The 20,216-nt window shown below is 48.1% G+C and overlaps 1 protein-coding gene across 3 annotated transcripts in view; it reads left to right on the forward strand.

Annotated features, from left to right (window-relative positions):
• Nucleotides 1-20,216, forward strand: part of DEF8 (differentially expressed in FDCP 8 homolog) — a 231,440-nt gene that overhangs the window by 44,145 nt on the left and 167,079 nt on the right. For all 3 annotated transcript variants that reach the window (XM_078670285.1, XM_078670288.1, XM_078670287.1), the window contains exons 4-5: nt 1,996-2,087; nt 5,353-5,502. In XM_078670285.1, coding sequence (XP_078526411.1) covers nt 1,996-2,087; nt 5,353-5,502 — 242 coding nt within the window. The remainder of the gene's footprint in view (nt 1-1,995; nt 2,088-5,352; nt 5,503-20,216) is intronic.

A 20,216-nucleotide genomic window follows, 5' to 3' on the forward strand; every position in this document is an offset into this window, starting at 1 on the left:
TGCAAGGTCAGAGTCCTTCTGTTTAAAGGAAAGGTACCATGGAGTTGGATTTTCGAGGCCGGTGGATCATCTGCACCAGTGTCTGTGGATCAACTAAATCATAGGATTCTAAGCTTGCTGGTAATGTGTGCAACTATAAGTCCTGGTGTGTAGTTCTGCTTGCTTCCTGATAGATTGAGTATTTTAATGATGTTGGATCAGCTTTAGCACGTTCACAGAAGTAATTCATGGTGCTTCTGTAGTAGAGTGATAACAGAAATTTTAGGCTTAATTCTAGTCTTATGACACAGAGGGGCGGGGGTTTGCTGTACGAAGATGGAGCAGGTTACATACATTGCATAAAAATCTTATCGAGACTGAAAATGGTCCTGTGGTTCAGTGCGGCAGATGTATATTACCAATATGGCATCAGGTTCATGTTTAATGCTTTTAATGATGGCTGAATTGCTTTCCCGCCGAACAGATTTGCAAATCTTGGCACCGCTTTGGTGATCATCGTAGACTTAGGTTTTCTACTGGCTAGATGGTTTCACCATGATAACTTGCTGTCAAATATCACTCGAGATAGTCATATCGTTTCACTATTTCGATTGTAGTATCTCCTAGGTACCCCCCCATGAATTTAGTTTTCTTCCCAAAGGTCATGACTTTCATTTTGGACAGATTGGCAATTAATCCGTTCCCCAAGTTATACAAGGACTAAGCTTCCTGTTGCTTTCCTTTGTGTTATGATGCCTGAAATGTTGTGCCACCTCATTCATGTAGTTCTGGTGTGCCGACCCATTAAAGTGATGTCAGTCAGTCCTCCTCCAGCACTCATGTGGTTGTTATTGATTGGGTAAGGACAGGTATCGGGACTATTCATACGACTCTGAGAGGGCGCTTCATCTGGATCAGTCTCCAGACCAGGCCTCTTTATCTTAAACTGTAAAGTGTCAATGTGCTTTATTTATTTATTTATTTAGTGTATTTGTAGAGCGCAGACCTGTCACCCAGAGGGCATCCTGACGCTTTACCAGTGCATGTACTTTTTAGTGTATTTCCATATACTCGTAGGTGACTGTGTTTTACAGGTTGCTTCGAGAATAAACAAAATATTCATTGAGACTCAAGAGCTAGAGCTTAGAAGATCAGGATGTGGGTAGTAGGAAGTGAAAGCAGGAGTCATTGTGAGACCAACGTGTATCCTATTTAAAAGTGCTGACGCGCAGTTAGGTGGTCAGCCAAAACCCTCAAAGTGTAGACTATCCAAGGCACTGAGCAACTGTGTAAACTGCCCGTAAGTCAAGGGAGTCTTAACGCAGAAGTGCTGTATGGCTGAAGCTGCCGTGATTTGCAAGGTTTTGTGATAAAAGAAGCAATATATGTTACCTCCTGGTAAGTGCTGTGAAGCCTGAGGATGAAGATGGTGTGTTTTGTGTGTGTTTTTGTGATTGTGTTCCCTGCTTGCCAGTGTTGTGAGTTATGAGGATTGCAGCTGATGTTTAATGTGGAGCCTGTCTGTAAGTGTTGTGAGGTACATGATGTTTAACCTGCCTTTTAATGCTGTGAGGTCTGAAGATGCGAGGTGCTCTGTGATGTGCAGTCTACAAAACTTTCTGTATTATGTGATACCTTCCTGCTAGTGCTGCAAATGCTCTATATAAAAGATACTGAGTGATTTGTAAAACCTCATGTGGACCTACAGATGGTGCTGAGCAATGTAACCTTCTGTAAAGTGCAGTGGGGTATCACAGTGTTATACAATGTGAGGAGAAGTACATGCACAGTGACAATGAAGGCGCGCGGCATTTTGTGTAACTAGTCGAAATGATGATGCAATCTGAATGTAAATGTTCTTTTGGAATGTGCAAATGGTGCTGTAAAGGTTGATGGAAGTCGCTTTATGACTTGTACCCTGCATGTACAGTGCTGTGTTGCCTGAAGATGTATGTTGCAGCTTTTCTGATTATACCTCTAACCTCCAATCTCTTCCTGTGTGTTTGCCTTTTCTAGAGATGGCATCCTCTCACTTTGAGCCAGAGTTTCACTGCACAGAACGAGTGATGGACCTGGGGCTGGCAGAAGACCATTTCTCACGGCCTGAGGTGAGCCTACAACATACATGCATTGTAGGCCGTTTGTCTGCAGCATCCCTTTGTGCTTCTTCGTCTACAGTAGACCCCTCTCATGTATTTTCAGAGACTGAGTCTGTTGCCACCAGCTGTGTATCTAGGGCACACAGAGCATCTACCACCTGCCAATCTAGGGCAACCACTGTCACCTGTTGTCATCTGTTCACAGCAGTCAGTGCCACCAGTCTACCCAAGGCATCTGTTGACATCTGTCTCTCTCAGGTGTCTGGTACCACTTGTCTGTCCATGGCATGTGTTGGCACGCATCTGTCCACAGCATTCATTGCCACCAGTCTGCCCAGGGCATCTGTTGCCATTTGTCGCTCTCAGGCAACTGGTACCACTGGTCTGTCCATGGCCTCTATTGGCACGCGTCTCTCCACAGCATTAATTGCCATCATTCTGCCCTGGGCATCTGCTTCCCTCTGCCTCTCTCAGGCATCTGGTACCACTTGTCTGTCCTTGGCATGCATTGGCACACATCTGTCCATTGCTTGCATTACATATCTGCCCAGGGCATCTGTTGCCATCTGTCTTTCTCAGGCATCTGGTACCACTTGTATGTCCATTACATGCATTGCCACGCATCTGTCCATGGCATGAGTTACCAAGCATTTGTCCATGGCATGCATTACCACACGTCCGTCCGTTGCATGCAATACCATGCATCTGTCCATGGCATGCATTACCAATGTCTGGTCAGGACATCCCTTGTTAAATGCCTGTCCAGGGATCTTTTTCCAGTATCTATGGTCATGTCCTAACACCTGTAGCCACTTGTCTGTCCATAGCCTCTGTTGCCACTCGTCTGTCCAGGCCTTCCACTGCCACCTTTAGGAAATATTTTTACTTTTAAAATGACACCAAAACGACAAAAGTCCAATGTAGGGAACCAGAGACATTAATTTTTAAAGATTTAGCACTATATAGCACTTAGAAACCTATAGCGCCACCCTGGGACATCTGGTCGTGCTTGAACGAGACAAAGTCAAAGTTTCAGGCTGACCGCAATGGAGCCCTGCTCGAATAACCCTTGCAGTAGACCCCTTTCGAGATTTTACCTTCAGACTTAGAAGCTTTTCTGGAGCTTTTTCTGCCGGGTTCCTCAATTATCTTGACCAGTCTGGGTTTGTTGAGGGTTTGCCAGCTTTCCTTCCAGGGAGCTCCCAGTCAAACTCTGGAAGTCGGGCCTCCGGAGCATTTTAGCTGGACGAACGAGTAGGCCAGGCCGGCTTGCGGTTGAAGTCTGATGGCTTGGCTCTCGTGTTAAGTGTGCCCCCTTATAGAGACCTTTTCCAGAGTTGCTCCAAACTCCTCTAACTTCTTCCTGAAGTTCCTCTTGAGGGTCCAAAGTGTCCAAAACACAATCCAAGGGTCTGGAATCTCCAAGATGGTCCTTGAATGGTTGGGACCAAATTTCCCACAATGCATCTGGACAAAACCCTTACGAATCCACTAGACACACCCCAGGCAGGGTGTTAAACCTGTAGCCCACTCTTTATTCCTCTGTGAAGCAAGGTACATCCAAAGGGCTGTCTTTCCAAATAATGCACTAGGCGCTGTTCATCAGCATGCAGGGCCTGATGGTGCAAATCAAGTTTCCAGCTTGGCAAGCCTTCTTCTATTTTCAGTTTTAAGCAGCATCCCAGAGTATGACAGCTTCCTCCAAAGTGTGGTATAAAGTTTTCCCAGAAAGCACTATTTCTCCAGAATTAAAAAAAAGCTGAAATCTCAGCAAAGGAGCAAGAACTAGTTAAACCAATCTAAAGTATGGCTCATTTCCATAGCTCACCTTCCCCTTTCATCTGCAAATTCCTGTCTTAACCCCTTCGATGCTGATGACGGCCCCCAGCCGTCATGAATCACGGGGCTCGTGTGCTGATGACGGCTGGGGGCCGTCATGAACCCGCCCACTTCGAAAATGCCGCACAGGCGCAGAATCGCGGCCGCACCCAAGGGGTTAAGTCTGCCACCTGGCGGGGTCAAAGGGCCTGGGGAGGGTAGATGGGCATGGCATTTCCTGTCTGTCCATTCCCCCTTTGAAGCTTCATATTTTACGACTTCCCTCCCCCCCCCTGTACCCCCCCCCCACCCTGGCATTCCTGTGTAGAAGAGGTCTCTCTATCAGATAGGGGGTTCACCCAGCGAGAGGCTATCACCTAATCAAAGCAGCCTGGCTAATCCTGTTAACTCTGACCAATCAGGGAAGAGGGCAGGAAGGCTGAATTTTGGCTTACAGACAAGAAAGACTTCTAAAGTCTTTTCTGTATACTGTACAATGGCATATTGTTGGATTTATCAATACCATTCTCCTAAGTCCTTGAATGGTATTTATTTAATTCCTAGCAATTTTTATACATTCATAAACTATTTACATGTTATCCTATGGGGCTCGGCATCTACAATTGGGAAACTCCAATGTGCCATTTCTCCATTATCAGGCCATATAAAATATATTTTATAAGTCCCCTGCTTATAGTTACAGGACCCCCACGCCTGGGACACTTAGGGGTCTTGAATAAGCATTTATAATGTAGATACTCACTCCACAGGGCTCTGAGCATCCAAAGTCGATTTGTGGACGCATTTTACTACAGTGAGGAAAGTGAAATGTGCAGTTTCTCTATCCACAGTGCATATAAAACAGCTTTTATAAGGGCCCTCCTAATAATAACATGCCCTCCTACCCTGGGACACCTAAGGGAGACCCTGGGTCCATAACATGCCATATTATTGTTGTTCATTACTTTGTTAGTGCCCCTTCCACCAAGTTTTGTTTAGACACAATTTACATTTTAAAGCAGTGCTGTAACACAGGGCTGGTTTAAAAAGACCTCAGACACTCAGCAGTGCACACATGCAAGTGCAACAAAGGCTGCTGGCCTGTAAACTGCCATGCCGTGTTATGTACTATGGGCTTAAAGGTAGTTTTAATCCCCCTACCCTACTATGTACTACAGACCTATAGGGTAGGTTATGCCAATTATAAGTGTACCCTAATATATAGTGAACCCTCATGTATCTGTTTTTTTTCTCTGTCTTTTTCAACATAGCACTGGCCCTGTGCCTGGTTAGACAGAGCCCAGAGATAGTCACAGTCAGATTCCATCAGTACCAGTCAGCAAAAAAATTGGGGTGCATTTACAGGGCACACAAGATGACTTTGCAACAAGGAATAGAATGTCTGCGCGGGGGCTAAAACTCTCTCCATTTCACTGTTCATGCTCTTTTTTCGCAGGGCCTGTTCCTGACCTCAGACGTGCAGCAGCTGCGGCAGGCCATCGAGGAGTGCAAGCAGGCCATCCTAGACCTCCCGGAGCACTCGGAGAGGCAGAAGGACGCCGTGGTGCGGCTCATCCACCTGCGGCTCAAGCTTCAGGACCTCAAGGTGCCTCCTTGCCATTCATTTAAGAGTTTCTTTGGCATGAGAAGACTGACATTGTGATGCTCGAGTCATGCAGCAAAAAGTAACAGAACAGGGCCCCACCAGAAGAAATTAATACAGTGTCTTGGTGCAAGTGCTGCACATACATTAGCTCAGCAGCTGCTGTTTATGGAGACATGGATAGGTGATCAGCTGGTGCTGCCTGTTCATATGAACACAACTGTCTTAAGTGCAAGAGAAAGATTTGAAAACTATTTCTCCATTAACAAATGGAAATATCATTTTTTTTTTTCCCCAAAAACCTTTATTGTACCTTTCAAGTTACACATCTATAGGCCAGAAACCCAATCGGGCTGACCGCCAGCACAGTACAGTAGCATTGTCAGCATGCAGCAATAACCAGTGCGAATCTAATCATCTGTTTTCCCACAGTACATTATCACAGTCTCAGAGAAAGGTACAGCTATTCCATTATTCAGTCAATCAAGTGTGGTTTTTGTTTTTTCCTTTTTTGCAAAAACAAGAACATAACAGAAAACATAAAGAAGCACATTATATTCGTACAATATTGGTACTTAGGTTCCACGACCACTTAGGGACGATCCCCCCTTGTACTCATTCCCTGTCTTGAACCTCCACCCATCCCCTAGACCTAATTTCAGGTGTGTGCTGGACCTCCCAGGTATCTTCCCCATGGTGACGCCACCACTCTGACGCCCAGGACAAGTCCGGTGTGTGTCAATGCAATCTAAGTTCCGTGGACCCTCTCCCTCGTGTGTTCCAAGTGGCCCCCTTATCCCGCATCCTCATCATCTTCAGACTCGTCCTGCTCCTCCTCTGCTAAGGGATCACAAATCTCCCCTCTGTATATGTTCCACTTGGACCAAATTTTGTTCCATTTCCCCGGGCACGCCCTATTGGAGTATACTGCTCGCTCCGTCACCATGACCCTATCCATGTTGAGGCCCCACTGTGTCGCCGCTGGTGCATCGGCTGAGCCCCATTTCTGTGCTATGTCTCGTTTGGCCACTATGAAGCCCACTGTGACCCATGTTAGGTTATGTCTAGAGACGTCGGTCGCCTCCCAGATATTTAGGAGACACCGCCTCGGATCGGGCAACAGCGGAGTCTCCAACGCTTGTGAGATCGTCCGCATGATCCGTCGCCAGAACTCCTGGATACAGGGGCAGTCCCATATAGTGTGGAAAAATGTGCCCTCTTCCCCGCATCCACGAAGGCAGAAAGGGTGTTGTGTTCTGTGTATGCGGTGGAGCATGGTTCTAGTATAGTAAACTCTATGCAGGATTTTTAATTGCACTAGTCTCAGCCTTGCCGAGATACCCACTTCCTTGGGAGACGCTATCGCCTCATTCCACTCATGTTCGTCCATCTCCCCGGCGTCCCTTTCCCATTGCTCCTTCAGTCTAACTAGTGGATCCGGTAGGTTGTTGAGTAGTTTACGGTACGTAAGGGAGGTTGCCCTCTCAACCATGTATTCCGTAAGAAGCCTGTCTTCCAGTGGGGATGCCTCCGGCAAAGTACTGTCAAGGGGAATGACCGCTAGCAGTGCATGTCGTATCTGGATGTATCTGTAGAGTTCCCTCTCTCCCAGGTTATATTGCTCTCGCAATCTGTCAAACGGAACTACTGCACCCTTCTCCCAAAGATCCCCAACTGTGGAGATTCCTATCAAGTCCCAGTGAGAGAAGCCTCTGCTGCTTCGCATGTTGCCAAAGGTTTTTGAGTCCCACAGTGGCGTAAGGTTCGTTACTTTCCCCTTCCAGCCCAACGTTGCTGTTGCCGTATGCCACAGCGCCACAGTGAGTCTGGTGGGCCCCTCCAGCTTGCGCGCTTTAGTACTATCATATAGTGGGGCCAGTAGAGTGTTCGTGCCTAGTTGCGCCCTGTCTGCTTGAAATGCCGGCTCGGACTGGGAAGTATGTATCCAGTAGTTGATATGCTTTAGTTGCGCAGCCCAATAGTACAGTTTCAGGTTGGGGAGCGCTATTCCTCCGTCGTACCATCCTCTGTTCAGTTTGGCTTGTGCGATACGTGGTGGGAGATTGCCCCACAGCAGATTCGACACCAGCGCCGCCACTTTTTGGAAGAATCTAGGGTTCACTGGATAGGGGGTGTTCTCGAGTACATACAGAAATCGGGGTAAGGACATCATTTTATACAGAGCGGCTCTCCCTAGCAATGTAAGGGGCAGCCCCGCCCAGAATTTAACATCCTGCTTTAGCCGCGCAATGTGGGGCCCCAAATTCTTGTCCATAAACTCCGCTGGATCCCTAGTGACATGGATGCCTAAATATTTGAATGAGGACCCTGCGATCCTCAGAGGGCATTCTAATTCCAGCACTGGAGTCGGGCCCCGTAGGACATACATCTCCGACTTGGTCCAGTTGATCGTATAGCCAGAAACTCGCCCGTGGTTGTCACAGAGTTGTAGAAGGGCCAGCACCCCCGCTTCCGGATCGGTCAGATATACCAGCATATCGTCCGCATAAAGGGAGAGCCGGTCCTCCCAGCCCTCCGCCCAACAAATCCCCTTCAACAGTGGAGTGGTTCGTATCAGGGTGGCCAAAGGTTCCAACTAAATTGCGAACAACAGTGGCGAGAGCGGGCACCCCTGACGAGTGCCCCTCCCCAGTGGAAATGTGCGTGAGATATGGCCATTGGCAACCACTTGGGCAACCGGGTCAGTGTATAATAACCTCATCCACGCCATAATCTTGGGGCCGAATCCCAGCCGAGACAGGACTTCAAACAGGTAATTCCACTCCACCAGGTCAAAGGCCATCTTGGCGTCAAGGGTCAGTATAACCGCCGGCGACGTGATCGCCGCCGTCCGCGCCAGTATCCCATGTAGTCGGCGCAGATTCAGCGCCGTGCTCCTGTGAGGCATGAACCCGGACTGATCTGGGTGTAAAAGATCGGGCAGATGCGGTACAAGTCTGGTCGCCAAGAGTTTGGCGAGGATCTTGACTTCCGCATTGAGCAGCGAGATGGGACGGTAAGAGGAGCAGTCCTCCGGCGGTTTCCCCAGTTTAGGGATTACTACTATAGTGGCCAGTCTTTGGTCTGACGGGAGCATTCCCTTTTCCAGACATTCTTCATACATAGCTAGAAGATGAGTGCTCAGTATTTCGGGCTTTGCCTGATACCACTCAATAGGTATACCATTTGGGCCCAGTGCCTTGCCCGGGTTCAATGCCTTAATCGCCAGCTGTATCTCCTCTGCTGTGATGTCAGCCTCCAAATCAGCCGTAGCTTCTGCGGAGAGTGTCCGGACCTCAATCCGTTCCAATGCCTCTCTGGCCATTTCAGTTGTCACAATCCGCTCAGGGGTGTATACCCCTTCGAAGTGGGCCGCCAGCGCCTCGACTATTAGTTCAGGGCTCGTGTGGGACACCCCCTGACTGCTCCTCACCTGCTGGATGCCCCTGGAGCCACCCTCCCGCTTGTCTAACCAGGCCAGCATTCTACCCGCCTTATCCCCTACCTCATAGACCCTATTATGTGCGTCAGAGACGTGGCCTTGCACTTGAGTTCTTAAATGATCCGTGTAGAGTTGCTGTTGGATGGTAAGTGTGTGTGCTGTAGCGGACGTGGGTTGCCGTTCGTGTGCTGTCGTCAGTTCCTGTAAAGTGAGTTCTAAAGTGGTGAGTTCTAAGGCTTTCTCTTTCCTGTGACCCGCGTTCAAGGTTATCGCATGTCCCCTAAATACCGCCTTGTAGGCCTCCCACAGGACTTCAGATGAATGTCTGAGACCCATGGCAGACATGAAGCGCTGGAAGTGGGAAGATCCCCCGGCGGAGCCACCCACCGGGAATCTGTCTAGCTGGGCGTCCACTATGGCGTTGAAGTCCCCCCCTAGAATCACCTCTCCCCCAGGAAGGGCCAGTAAAAAGTCAGCCAATTTCGGGAGCTGCACCGAGTGGAGCGCAGGGGGAATGTATACCGATACCAGATTAATGAGTCTACCCTCCCATTGCCCCTGTACTGTGGCAAAGCAGCCTTGATCATCAATCTTAGTCTGTAGCGGAATGAACTGTGAGGATTTTTGTATTAGTATACCGGTTCCCCGTGATCCGGACGTGAATTCCGAGTGTACTAGCATTTTGTACCCTTTCCTATCCATGGCCTTAGTCGTCCCACCCGTTAAATGTGTCTCTTGCAACATCACCATAGTGGGTTTCTGTCTTTTCAGTGCGGTCAACACTAATCCCCGTTTAATCTTATCCCCTAGCCCTCGTACATTCCATGTCATTAGTCTTAGGGGGGGTCCCCGGGGATTCGGGTCTATGTCCCCCAGTGCAATTGAAGGGTTAACCGCCATGCGTGGCAATAAAGTCTCTAAAATGTTCGGCTTGCATTCCGATATAGCAGCCCTTACACCTTCGTTTCAACCAATGATCTATTACATCGCGTGAGTGTTGAGGTTCAGTTCTTGACCATACATGTGTGCTCCAATCAACTTCAAAACAACCCCCCCTCCCTGCCCCCCTGCCTAACGGACTTCCAACTGCCCGCCTCCCCAACTTAGCAGAGTGCTTATCCCCTCCCAAAACCAGAGTACTTGCGTGTAGGGGGGAGAATGTCTCCCACGGCAGGCGGCATCCCTGCTCACTCCCGGGGCAAATCAGGCCAGCGTCCAATTGCAGCTACAAAAACAGTAGTTCCTTAAGGAAGAGACAGCGGCACACCACTTTCTCATTCCAAGTATTCATTTCCATCCGCTTCCACGAGTTCCTGAGTTGGGGACCTCCCCGGCCCTCCTCTTCCCGAGGTTTGGGACCCCGTCCGGCTGTCTGCACTGTGATCCGTATTGCGTCTGTGGTTCTTCCGATTCCTGTCCACAGTATGCCAGCCCTCGAGCCAGTCTCTAGCCACCTCAGGGGAGTCAAAAAACCAGACCTTTCCATCAGCAACTACCCGGAGCTTGGCCGGAAATAGCATGGAGTAGGGCAGCTCTTTTTCACGTAACGTCTTTTTTACCTCGTGGAAGGTCCTCCGCCTTCGGGCCACCTCCGCTGTGTAGTCCGGGAAGAAGGACACCTTCGAGTTTTGAATCTGAATGGCCGGCGCCACCCTTGCCGCCTGTAAAATGGCGTCCCGGTCTCTGAAGTTGAAGAGTCTCGCCAGGATCGGCCTCGGGGGTCCTCCTGTTTTCGGCTTTCCCCCCGGCACCCTGTGTGCCCTCTCCACTGAAAAGAAATGCGACAGGCCTTTCGGTTGCAGTCCATTCTTGATCATATCCTCCACATAGAGGTCCATGGCTCCCGTAGTTTCAGATTCCGGCACCCCCAAAATGCGGACGTTGTTCCGTCGCGAGCGTCCTTCCTGGTCGTCCAGCTTTTCCTTGAGTAGTTTGTTGTCCGCCCGTAGTTTCCCCATTTCAATTTGGAGGTCTGACACGTCCTCGACCAGAGACTTGGTTACCACCTCGACCTGTTTCACCCTCTCGTTAATCTTCTGGAGGTCTGCGCGGATAAGGGTAACTTCTGTCGCCGTCGCCCCCACCGTCGCCTGCACCTGAGCCAGCACCGTCAGGACATCCTCTAGTGTAGCCTTCTTCGTCCCTTCCGCGTCTGCCGATTTCACGAGCTGCCTGCGCTGTTCCTGCGGGGGGGGTGAGCTTGTCGTAGGCAAATTTTTCTAATTTTGCTTGCGTGGAGCTGTTTCTAGGGCCCCTATTCGCCATCTTGGACAGCCTGCAATTCGATCGGGCCAAAAGGTGCACCCGTGGTTCCTGGATGTTATCTGTGTACTCGACGGCTGCTGTTCAGGATTCGCTACTTCCTCTCACTTGTGCCGTAGCCCGCCTGTGTGACCCCCACTGTCAAGGTCCACCAACACCCCAGGCGATCCGAAAATCTCGTAGTTCTGGCCCCCCTCACCTAGTGTCTGTGCTGCACTGCGTTGCGGAGGCCCCCAGCGGGACGGTCGGTTCAAGGTGGCCGACGGGCTTCAGAACGTGGGGGGGGGGCGCGGCCCTCGCGGAGTCTCGCGGCCCACTTCAGAGCTCCCCTCCCGGTCCCCGCCTCATACACCTCCGGGGCCCCCTCCTCTGCATTCAGTGGCGGACCTACCCGCCTGGGGTGTCGGATGGCCGAGTCCCGGGTGCGCCGATGCGCAGGCCACTCCGCCGCTCCCGGCCGCTGTCCCGTCCCAGGAGCCGCGTTGGGATCGCGGCACAGGCTTCCTCTCCTTCCGCCGGTCTACAGGCTCTCCGGGGGGAGAGATCGTTCGCGCCCTCCGCGAGTCCGCCGGGGGTCCGCCACTTCCGGCGTCAGCGCCCGGCCTCACCTCACCTCCGCCCAGCCACCGTCCACAGGATATCTCGCTGCCCCTGCGAAGGCCGTAGGCTCCGCCTCGCACCTCGGAGCTTTGCCGGTTGCGGAGCCGCTGACTCCCTCAAACTTGCACGCTGGGCGCCGCACGGTCACCAGACCCTTTCCGCCCCGAAAGCGTGGGTAAATGTACGGATTAAAGTGCCGGAGTTAGGTGGGAAGCCGCCCTACCGCTGGAGCCTCCCTAAGCTGCGGCCGCCATCGATGGCTGCTAGCCACGCCCCCGGAAATATCATTTTTACTAAGGGGATTGGAAGGTGAATGAGGGGCCCGAAGGGCTCCCTTAAACTTTATAAGGCATATGGCCAGTCAACTAAAAATAGTAAATCATAACACTTCATAAAACATATCTTGATATTCGGCTGGTATCTCATAAATGGAAAAAGCAATTGATCTTGGTACCGTACTGTATAATGCATACATTTGTACATCATAATAAAATTACATCAGTATGTACAAAAGTAAAAACAACCTACACAACATTATGTGCATTACACTCAGACCTCATTTATAACATTTGAAAGTTCATACCAACCACAAAAAAATGCTCTTCATTGGGGGCTCTTTAATTCTGCTGTTCCAGAGCACAGGTCACCAACTTTAGCACAGCCTAGCATAGCCTGTTGAACTCCTTTATTTTGAAAGAGCAGTTGTTAAAGTTCACCATTGTAGGAATGAATGAATGACCAACTTATAAAGCGCAAACAAATGACCAAATGCGACAAGGCGCAGGAACATTGCCTTCTTTACGAGGAGGTGATGAATTTCTATGTTTTTGTGAACTTTCTTTTGATTGAGTTAACTTTCCCTTCCTCACAAGCTCAGGGGGTTGTCTCTTCAATCTAAAAAGATTACCATCCATTATCAGGTCTTTGAGTTGGGTTTTGTTTCTGCAAACTATTTGTGCCGGGAGACGACCTTAACTACGCGGGTGTTTCACCGCGGTAGGTTCACAACGCAGGTTTTACAATGCAAGTCGTTTCAACGACTTGCGCTGGAGGGCGCTGCAAGCTAAGGAATAATACGATTTACTATCCAACACCTTCCCTACTATACGTAGACTGGTGTTGGAATAGTAAATCGTACTGTCCCTAAGTCCAGCGCAAGTCGTTGAAATGACTTGCGTTGTAAAACCCGCATTGTAAGATACCGCGATCAACAAATATTCATTTGTGCCATGACCAATGTAGCATGCTGTACTTTCCATGGATTCACATCAGTAGTTGCTTGTGTTGAATAATGTTGCACTAGAGTGCCTGTATTGTTGTGAAGCAGACTTGCCCAATTTGTTGGTTTTTGCCGAAATACTAGGTTTTTTTTGCCACACCATTTTTATTAGTTTCAAACAGAGAGATATCTTAGAATGCCCCTCCACGGGTTGTACCCAAGCAGTTATTCAGGATGTGTAAGACCTAACCAATACAAGTCCAGTTGCATGAACACCAACTCAATTGCCCTTGCCCCAACAAGCACATAATCCCCGTCTCATACCCTTGCATATCTTCTACAACTCTCTTTAAAACAAAGCTGTGCTGTATATCTCCAACCTTCTACTTTTTCCTTGAAGTCCCGACAAAAAGAATGTCCAGTGTTCAAACATCCTTTCGAGTGCCCGGGCTCAAGTCTAGCTACTCCGCCAGAGCCCCATAGATCTCACCTTCCTCTTGAATGGCCATGCTTCTGGGGGAGCTCCCCGGGTTGACCAGGTCCAACTCTTTCATACAGTCAGCCAAACTCTCCCATGCATGTGCCATATCAATAGAGCTGCGCCCCCTTTTTGCCGAAAGACTGTTAACACCTTTTCCTTTTTTTGGGGGGTGGGAGGGGGGGTCATGCACACTGATGATATAGCTTCCTCTTTGACGAGCCCCATCCCATTCTGTCTTGTTGTTGTGGTTTAATTGGAATGTATAGTGTTGACAGTATAGTAACTGTCGTAGCTGTGTGCATTCTTTCTTTGAAATGCATGTGATAAATCTAGATTCACAATCAAAAAATGGGGGAGGTAGAGGTTTCAGCTAGGTTCACCCTCCTTCCTTACTAGGGACGCCTAACTCATCATGGTTATGTTGTTTTTCCCTAGTAGTTACTCCTGCTTTTAATATACCAACTAGGAGCAAGAATAAAATATTTCCCCTCCACATCACTGCACTACACATTTATCTCACATAAGTGCTCCTACGTAACTCCGCAAGTCGTAGCACGCCTCAATCCGTAGAGGACTGAGAGGACCCCAATGATGAAGCATGTCACCAAGGCCAACCCTGGTGAGTGAGGGGACTATAGAAAGAAATTCTTCTTTCTAGCTAGCAGACTTTGCTATACTTGACTTGAGCGGGAGTCTCCCTTCTCCCATAGCTATGTTCTAATTCCGGTATTCTGGATTTTTGTGTTTCATAAATCTAGATTCTACATCTATTTGGTTGAAGACAATTGGAAATAAGCATGGAAGACCCTTGCATCACAATGTTCACTTTTCTGTTTGGCTAAAAGTATCTTTGAATTATTTAATTTGGGCGGAGACATATCGACTCCATATCTTCCTCCTGTGCTTGAGACAGTTTTCTGTTCAGATGACTTTGTATACAGTTTGTGTTTTTCAGGTCACACCTTAATTACCAGTCTGCCTGTTCTGTACAAGGATGAGGGAAGAGAGCTTTCATGGAGTCCCACCATTTGCCTCTCTCCTCCAGTAACTACAAGATGAAGCAGTACCCCATCCCAACAAATTAAGGGCGCATTTATTTACAGAGAGATACGAATATTGTAGGAGAAAAATAAATCATCACACCACTGAAAAATAAACTATACATGAAGGATTGAAGGTCAAAGTGGGTTTACGTCATCATCTGCTTGTGTTACCACCTGTCTCCCCTCTGGAATCTATCTTCTGTCTCTTAGTGTATTCCCAGCTAGGTCTACCTGCACAAGACTTTTAGTGGTGCTTGATAATAATGCAGACTCTAAAAGAGGGTTAAAAATATAGATTGAGAAAAACTATGACAGACAAAAAAAAATCCTTTCTATCCGGGGATTCTCACAGCAAACACACCAGGTAATAGAGGGTCTGAGGGAAAAGTTTAAAGACCTGCGCGGACACAATCCCCGCTTCAATACTATTATAAACATATGAAATCCGCGGGTCTCTACTACTCCTACAAGGAGCAATTTGAAAGCAGAAATGATACTTACATGAATAGTGTGTGAACATGGAAAAAGTCCTATTTAGGAGGATGGAATCCCATCACCCACCGAGGTGGCAGGCTTCATCATCTGGGATCTCCTCTTAGTTGCAATTCCTAGTGCAACCAAGGGCTGCAAACCCCCTCACTGTGAGGGAGGAGCTCACAGATGTTTTCAAGAGGGACAGTTGGTCTGATCTCCTAAGATCTCTGAAGCATGTAAAAACCGTATGTGGGGTGAAGTGTTTGCAGTGCTAACAAAGGTATTAAGGTGACATTAAAATTGACTATCAACCGAGAAAATATATTTAATGGTTATCGCTTGGTGTCAAGGAATAAAAAACAGTGCAAACGCGATCTGAAGGAATTTGCGAACGCGTTGGTCTAGAAAGAGGGTCTACATGTTTCAGCCATGACGATTGTACTCAGATCTTGGCCTTCCTCAGGATCTAGATGATAATGCTACTGCAAAAAAGTGTGTGTGAAACAAAATAAAAAATACAGTAATAACACATAGGTGGAACGTTATAACCTACAATCACCCGTGGTCTTTATTGCGAAGGGTCTACAGGATTTGTCTTGTCACCTGGGAGAAAATAAACACAGTGACGTTCTATTCCATGTTGATACCTCTATCATGTCAGTATGTGCTCAAAACAATGTTGTATTACTATAGGAACTATTTCACTATATATGTTCTATCATTTCTTAATCATTTGTGCATAAAAGGTATTTTATGGAGACCCACCATTTGCCTCCCTCCTCCAGTAACTACAAGATGAAGCAGTACCCCATCCCAACAAATTAAGGGCGAGTTTATTTACAGAGAGATACGAATATTGTAGGAGAAAAATAAATCCTCACACCACTGAAAAATAAACTATACATGAAGGATCGAAGGTCAAAGTGGGTTTCGTCATCATCTGCTTCTGTTACCACCTGTCTCCCCTCTGGAATCTATCTTCTGTCTCTCCGTGTATTCCCAGCTAGGGCTACCTGCACAAGACTTTTAGTGGTGCTTAATAATAATGCAGACTCTAAAAGAGGGTTAAAGATATTGATAGAGAAAAACTATTGCAGACCAAAAAAATCCTTTCTATCCAGGGATTCTTACCGCAACTCATAATTTTTAGGATAGAATAGCAATCCATACTCTAATAAAGGAATGGTGTGGATTGGAAATTCCCATACTGTTCTGTCCTACCTGTTATTTCTTGCTTGTTTTCTTCTTCTTATTCTCAAATGTAGTCTCTCCTCTCATTTTCTCCTATCCCTTTTTCTTTTCTCCCCCTCTTCATTTCCTTTCTCTTCTCCACTGTTTCTCCCCCTTATTACTCTTTCTTCTCACCACACTTTTTGCCTACTCTTTTCCATCTTTCTCCTCTCTTTGCATGTTAAACATTTATTATTCAGTCTCCTCTAATCGTCTCTTTTCTACTCATTCTCTACTTGTCTCTCTCATTCTAATTTTTTATTCTCGTCTTATTTGATCCCACTTTTTTCTGATCTTGTTTTTGTCAAATATTACCTTTTCAGTTCTTTGATAATGTTTTCTTCATTTCTTTCTTTCTTGTTCTGTCCGTTAAATTCCCATTTTCTCTCTTCTCTTACTCTTTATTTTCTCCCTGTTTCCACTGTCTTTCCTTCTCTTTCCTTCTTCTATTACTTTTGCCCTCTTGTTCTCTGCCTCCCTTTTTCCATATGTGTTCACTACTGCCTCTCTCCCCTCATGTTTCTACTGTCCCATATTTTTTGCTCCTCTTTGCTTCTTCCCTTTTTAGGTCTCGCACCTGGTGACGCAGCGCGAAGCGCTGTCGCCAGCGAGACCTATAGTAGTCAACTATGCTTTCAAGGGCTTGCAAGGGAGACAGGAGATGGGCACGCGCAGGCTGGATCGGATATGTGAACACGCGCGTTCACCACGTACAGTTCCGCGCTGTGCCCATCTCCTGTCTCCCTTGCAAACCTCCTGCAGTTACTTCCACTTTCCCTCCCCCCTCCGCTGTCAGCTCCACGGCCCGTCAAAGCGCCTGAAGTGCTCACTTCCGCTATCACAGCACAGCACTGATTGAGAAGGGCTCACCAACCCCACCGCTCCCAGCACCCAGATCTGTCCCATCCACAGGGGTCGCAGCTCTCCTTACCTGTGTAGGTCTCGCCTTCCCGCACCGCAGCCACAAGTCCAAGTAAAGTCCAGAGGATCGCAGCTAGCGCCCGGCCATGGCTGCTAGTGGCAGCGGGAGGTGCCCCTGCGCGCCGTCGTTCCACCCGCGCGTCTTCCTGAGGCTCCGACTCCCTCTCTGCTGCCCGCGTGCCCCCGCACAACTCCTTGCTCCGCCAGCAACTCTTTGCCCGTCTCGCACTCCAGCAGCCTCCAAGCCCAGGCGGCCGCGCCGCTGACGTCAGCCGCGCGCGAGCTCTTCTCCCACACCGGGCCACTAGAGGGCGCGTGCCAGCAACAACAGCTGAAGGCAGGGTCCTTTATGGCAACAGAGAAATAATATGCTACGAATTCCAATTGTCCTTCCTAGCTAGACAGGAAACCCGTCAGCAAAGTCACGGTGGTCTAAAATTATGGAATGCAGTGGTTAATATTAAGTAAAGCTTTCAACGTGTCACTGTCTTTCAGTGATACGTCTCCAGAATAACCAGGCTTTGCGTCCGGTCTTTGAGAGCGCTGTGGCAGTACAAAGTGCACAGCACTCTCTGATTTTCGGGTGGCAGGATGTACTGAAACATATCCTAAACCATTGAATGTTCATGAAAGTATTACAAAATGCTGCAAACGATTCAACTAAGTGCCACAAAACTTAATTTTTGCCTCAAAATTTACAAATGCATGCGCATTATTTTGGCGTATTATCAGGCTGGATTTCACATATTGGACATGTGTTCCTCGCTTGTTTCAAAATCCAACTGAACTGAGCATTCTGGTACTTGTAGGCCCATACTTCTAATGCAATTAATAAAACTACAATTTCCGCCACAGGGGCCTCGCTATTATTATTGCACGAGCACTGAGTCCCAATGATGCGAGGGGGCTATTGCGCCCTCATTTTGATTAGGGACGTGTTAGGCATTTTTCTGATTTCTTTTGCTTTTACCCATTTCTAAACTATTGTAGCATCAACCGTAACTCTGGCAGCTGAAAAACTAGGACTTCCTGAAAGTGTCTCACATGGGCTAATAGACAGCAAAGGAAGCTGTGTTCCCTTACTTCAGCATTACCCATGCGAGGCCTCTGTGGTCAGGGTAGTATCATCCGTGCGAAGAAGATGATTGGAGGATTAGGATTCTTGTTTTGCGCGCCCCAGGGGGGTGACGCAGCGATTAGAACGCGATCAGCGCCTGGCTGAAGAGCTTTGCTGATTTGGCAGCATGTTTGAATGATATAAAAGGGCGGGCCGACCCCTGTGCTCTCACTAAACTAATCCGGACAAAGCTGTGAAATGAATAGGAACGGGGCCTCTTCACTCCTTGCTAGCTAAAACGAACAGAAGGCCCTCAATAAAGTCTATGAATACGGTCAGCCGCCTTTTCGAGGACAAGTAAATTTGAACGGATTCCAATGGAATGTAAGCTCTGCACGATTGTTTCTTTAATTTTTTATCTCCTTGAAAGAAATAATTTAGCTCCTTAAACTAGAATTGTCTGTGGGATCTGTGTTTTTCTTGCCACAAACTTCAGTTGTTACTGATTTTTTTTTACTTTGGGATATATATGTGCATTAAAAGACAATAAGGGAAATCCTGCGTTTATTAATAAAATGCCAGCTGATGGCAATAGGCACAATTTGATATTGCAAAGTCATCGAAGGATGTAGTCCGGGCAAGCATGCATTCCTGACTCTGACTGAATGACCCACTGAATGGCAATTGTATAGCTAGTTTGCGTTTTCTTTTGTCCCGTGAAAGTGCTCCAGTGACAAGTGAGCTTGTGGCAAGAAACTCCAGGGGGACTTTTTAACGTTGCGCAATATCGCCAATCATCTAAGTACACTACATTTGTGGCCTTACAAAGGTTTCATTTGCCCTGATAGAAGTAAGTCAAAGGAGGCCCCGCCCCTCACTGGATAGTTAAAGACAACCGTAATTGAGCTGTGGTGAGCCTCTTACACGCAGCTAACACTGCTTCTGCTGCCGCAATGACAAATATGCCCCTGCATTACACAGTTCATTTTCCCGCCCAAAATGTACTTTTAAGTCACCGTCATTTGGTCAAAAAATTACGTACCCAATTGTTTAACGGAAATTAATAGATGCTCTAAATCCTGCATAATTTGAAATGACATGCCTAGTGCATACACAGTGATGAACAACACACACAAGCACACACACACAACCACACACACAACCACACACACAACCACACACACAACCACACACACAAACACACACACAAACACACACACACAACCACACACACAACCACATCGTCAGTGCACACTTTCACCAGACACCATCAGTCGTCAGTGCACGCTTTCACCGGGCACAAACGCCACGAGACGTCCGTACACGCTTTCACCGGGCACAAACATTACCAGCCGTCAGCGCACGCTTTCACCAGGCACACACCACCAGCCGTCAGCGCACGCTTCCACCAGGCACACACCACCAGCCGTCAGTGCACGCTTTAGCCAGGCACACACACACCACCAGCCGTCAGTACACGCTTTCACCAAGAACACACACACCACCAGCCGTCAGCGCACGCTTCCACCAGGCACACACCACCAGCCGTCCGTGCACGCTTTAGCCAGGCACACACACACACCACCAGCCGTCAGTACACGCTTTCACCAGGAACACACACACCACCAGCCTTCAGTGCACGCTTTCACCAGGCACACACACACCACCAGCCGTCAGTGCACGCTTTCACCAGGTACACACACCGCCAGCCATCCGTGCACGTTTCCACCAGGCACACACACCACCAGCCAGTAGTGCACACTACCACCAGGCACACACACCACCAGCCATCAGTGCACAATTTCTACAGGCACACACACCACCAGCCATCAGTGCACACATCAATTGTTAACGCATCCACAATTAACTATTGTAGCAATCGCAGTATGGCGCACTTTACTTTTAGACATATTCATCTAAAGCGCAGCATGCCACCATTGCTACAAAAATAAATACACATTTTTTTGCCTACAATTTAAAGACTTTTG

Source organism: Lissotriton helveticus, chromosome 12 (assembly GCF_964261635.1).
Source record: "Lissotriton helveticus chromosome 12, aLisHel1.1, whole genome shotgun sequence".
NCBI lineage: Eukaryota > Metazoa > Chordata > Amphibia > Caudata > Salamandridae > Lissotriton > Lissotriton helveticus.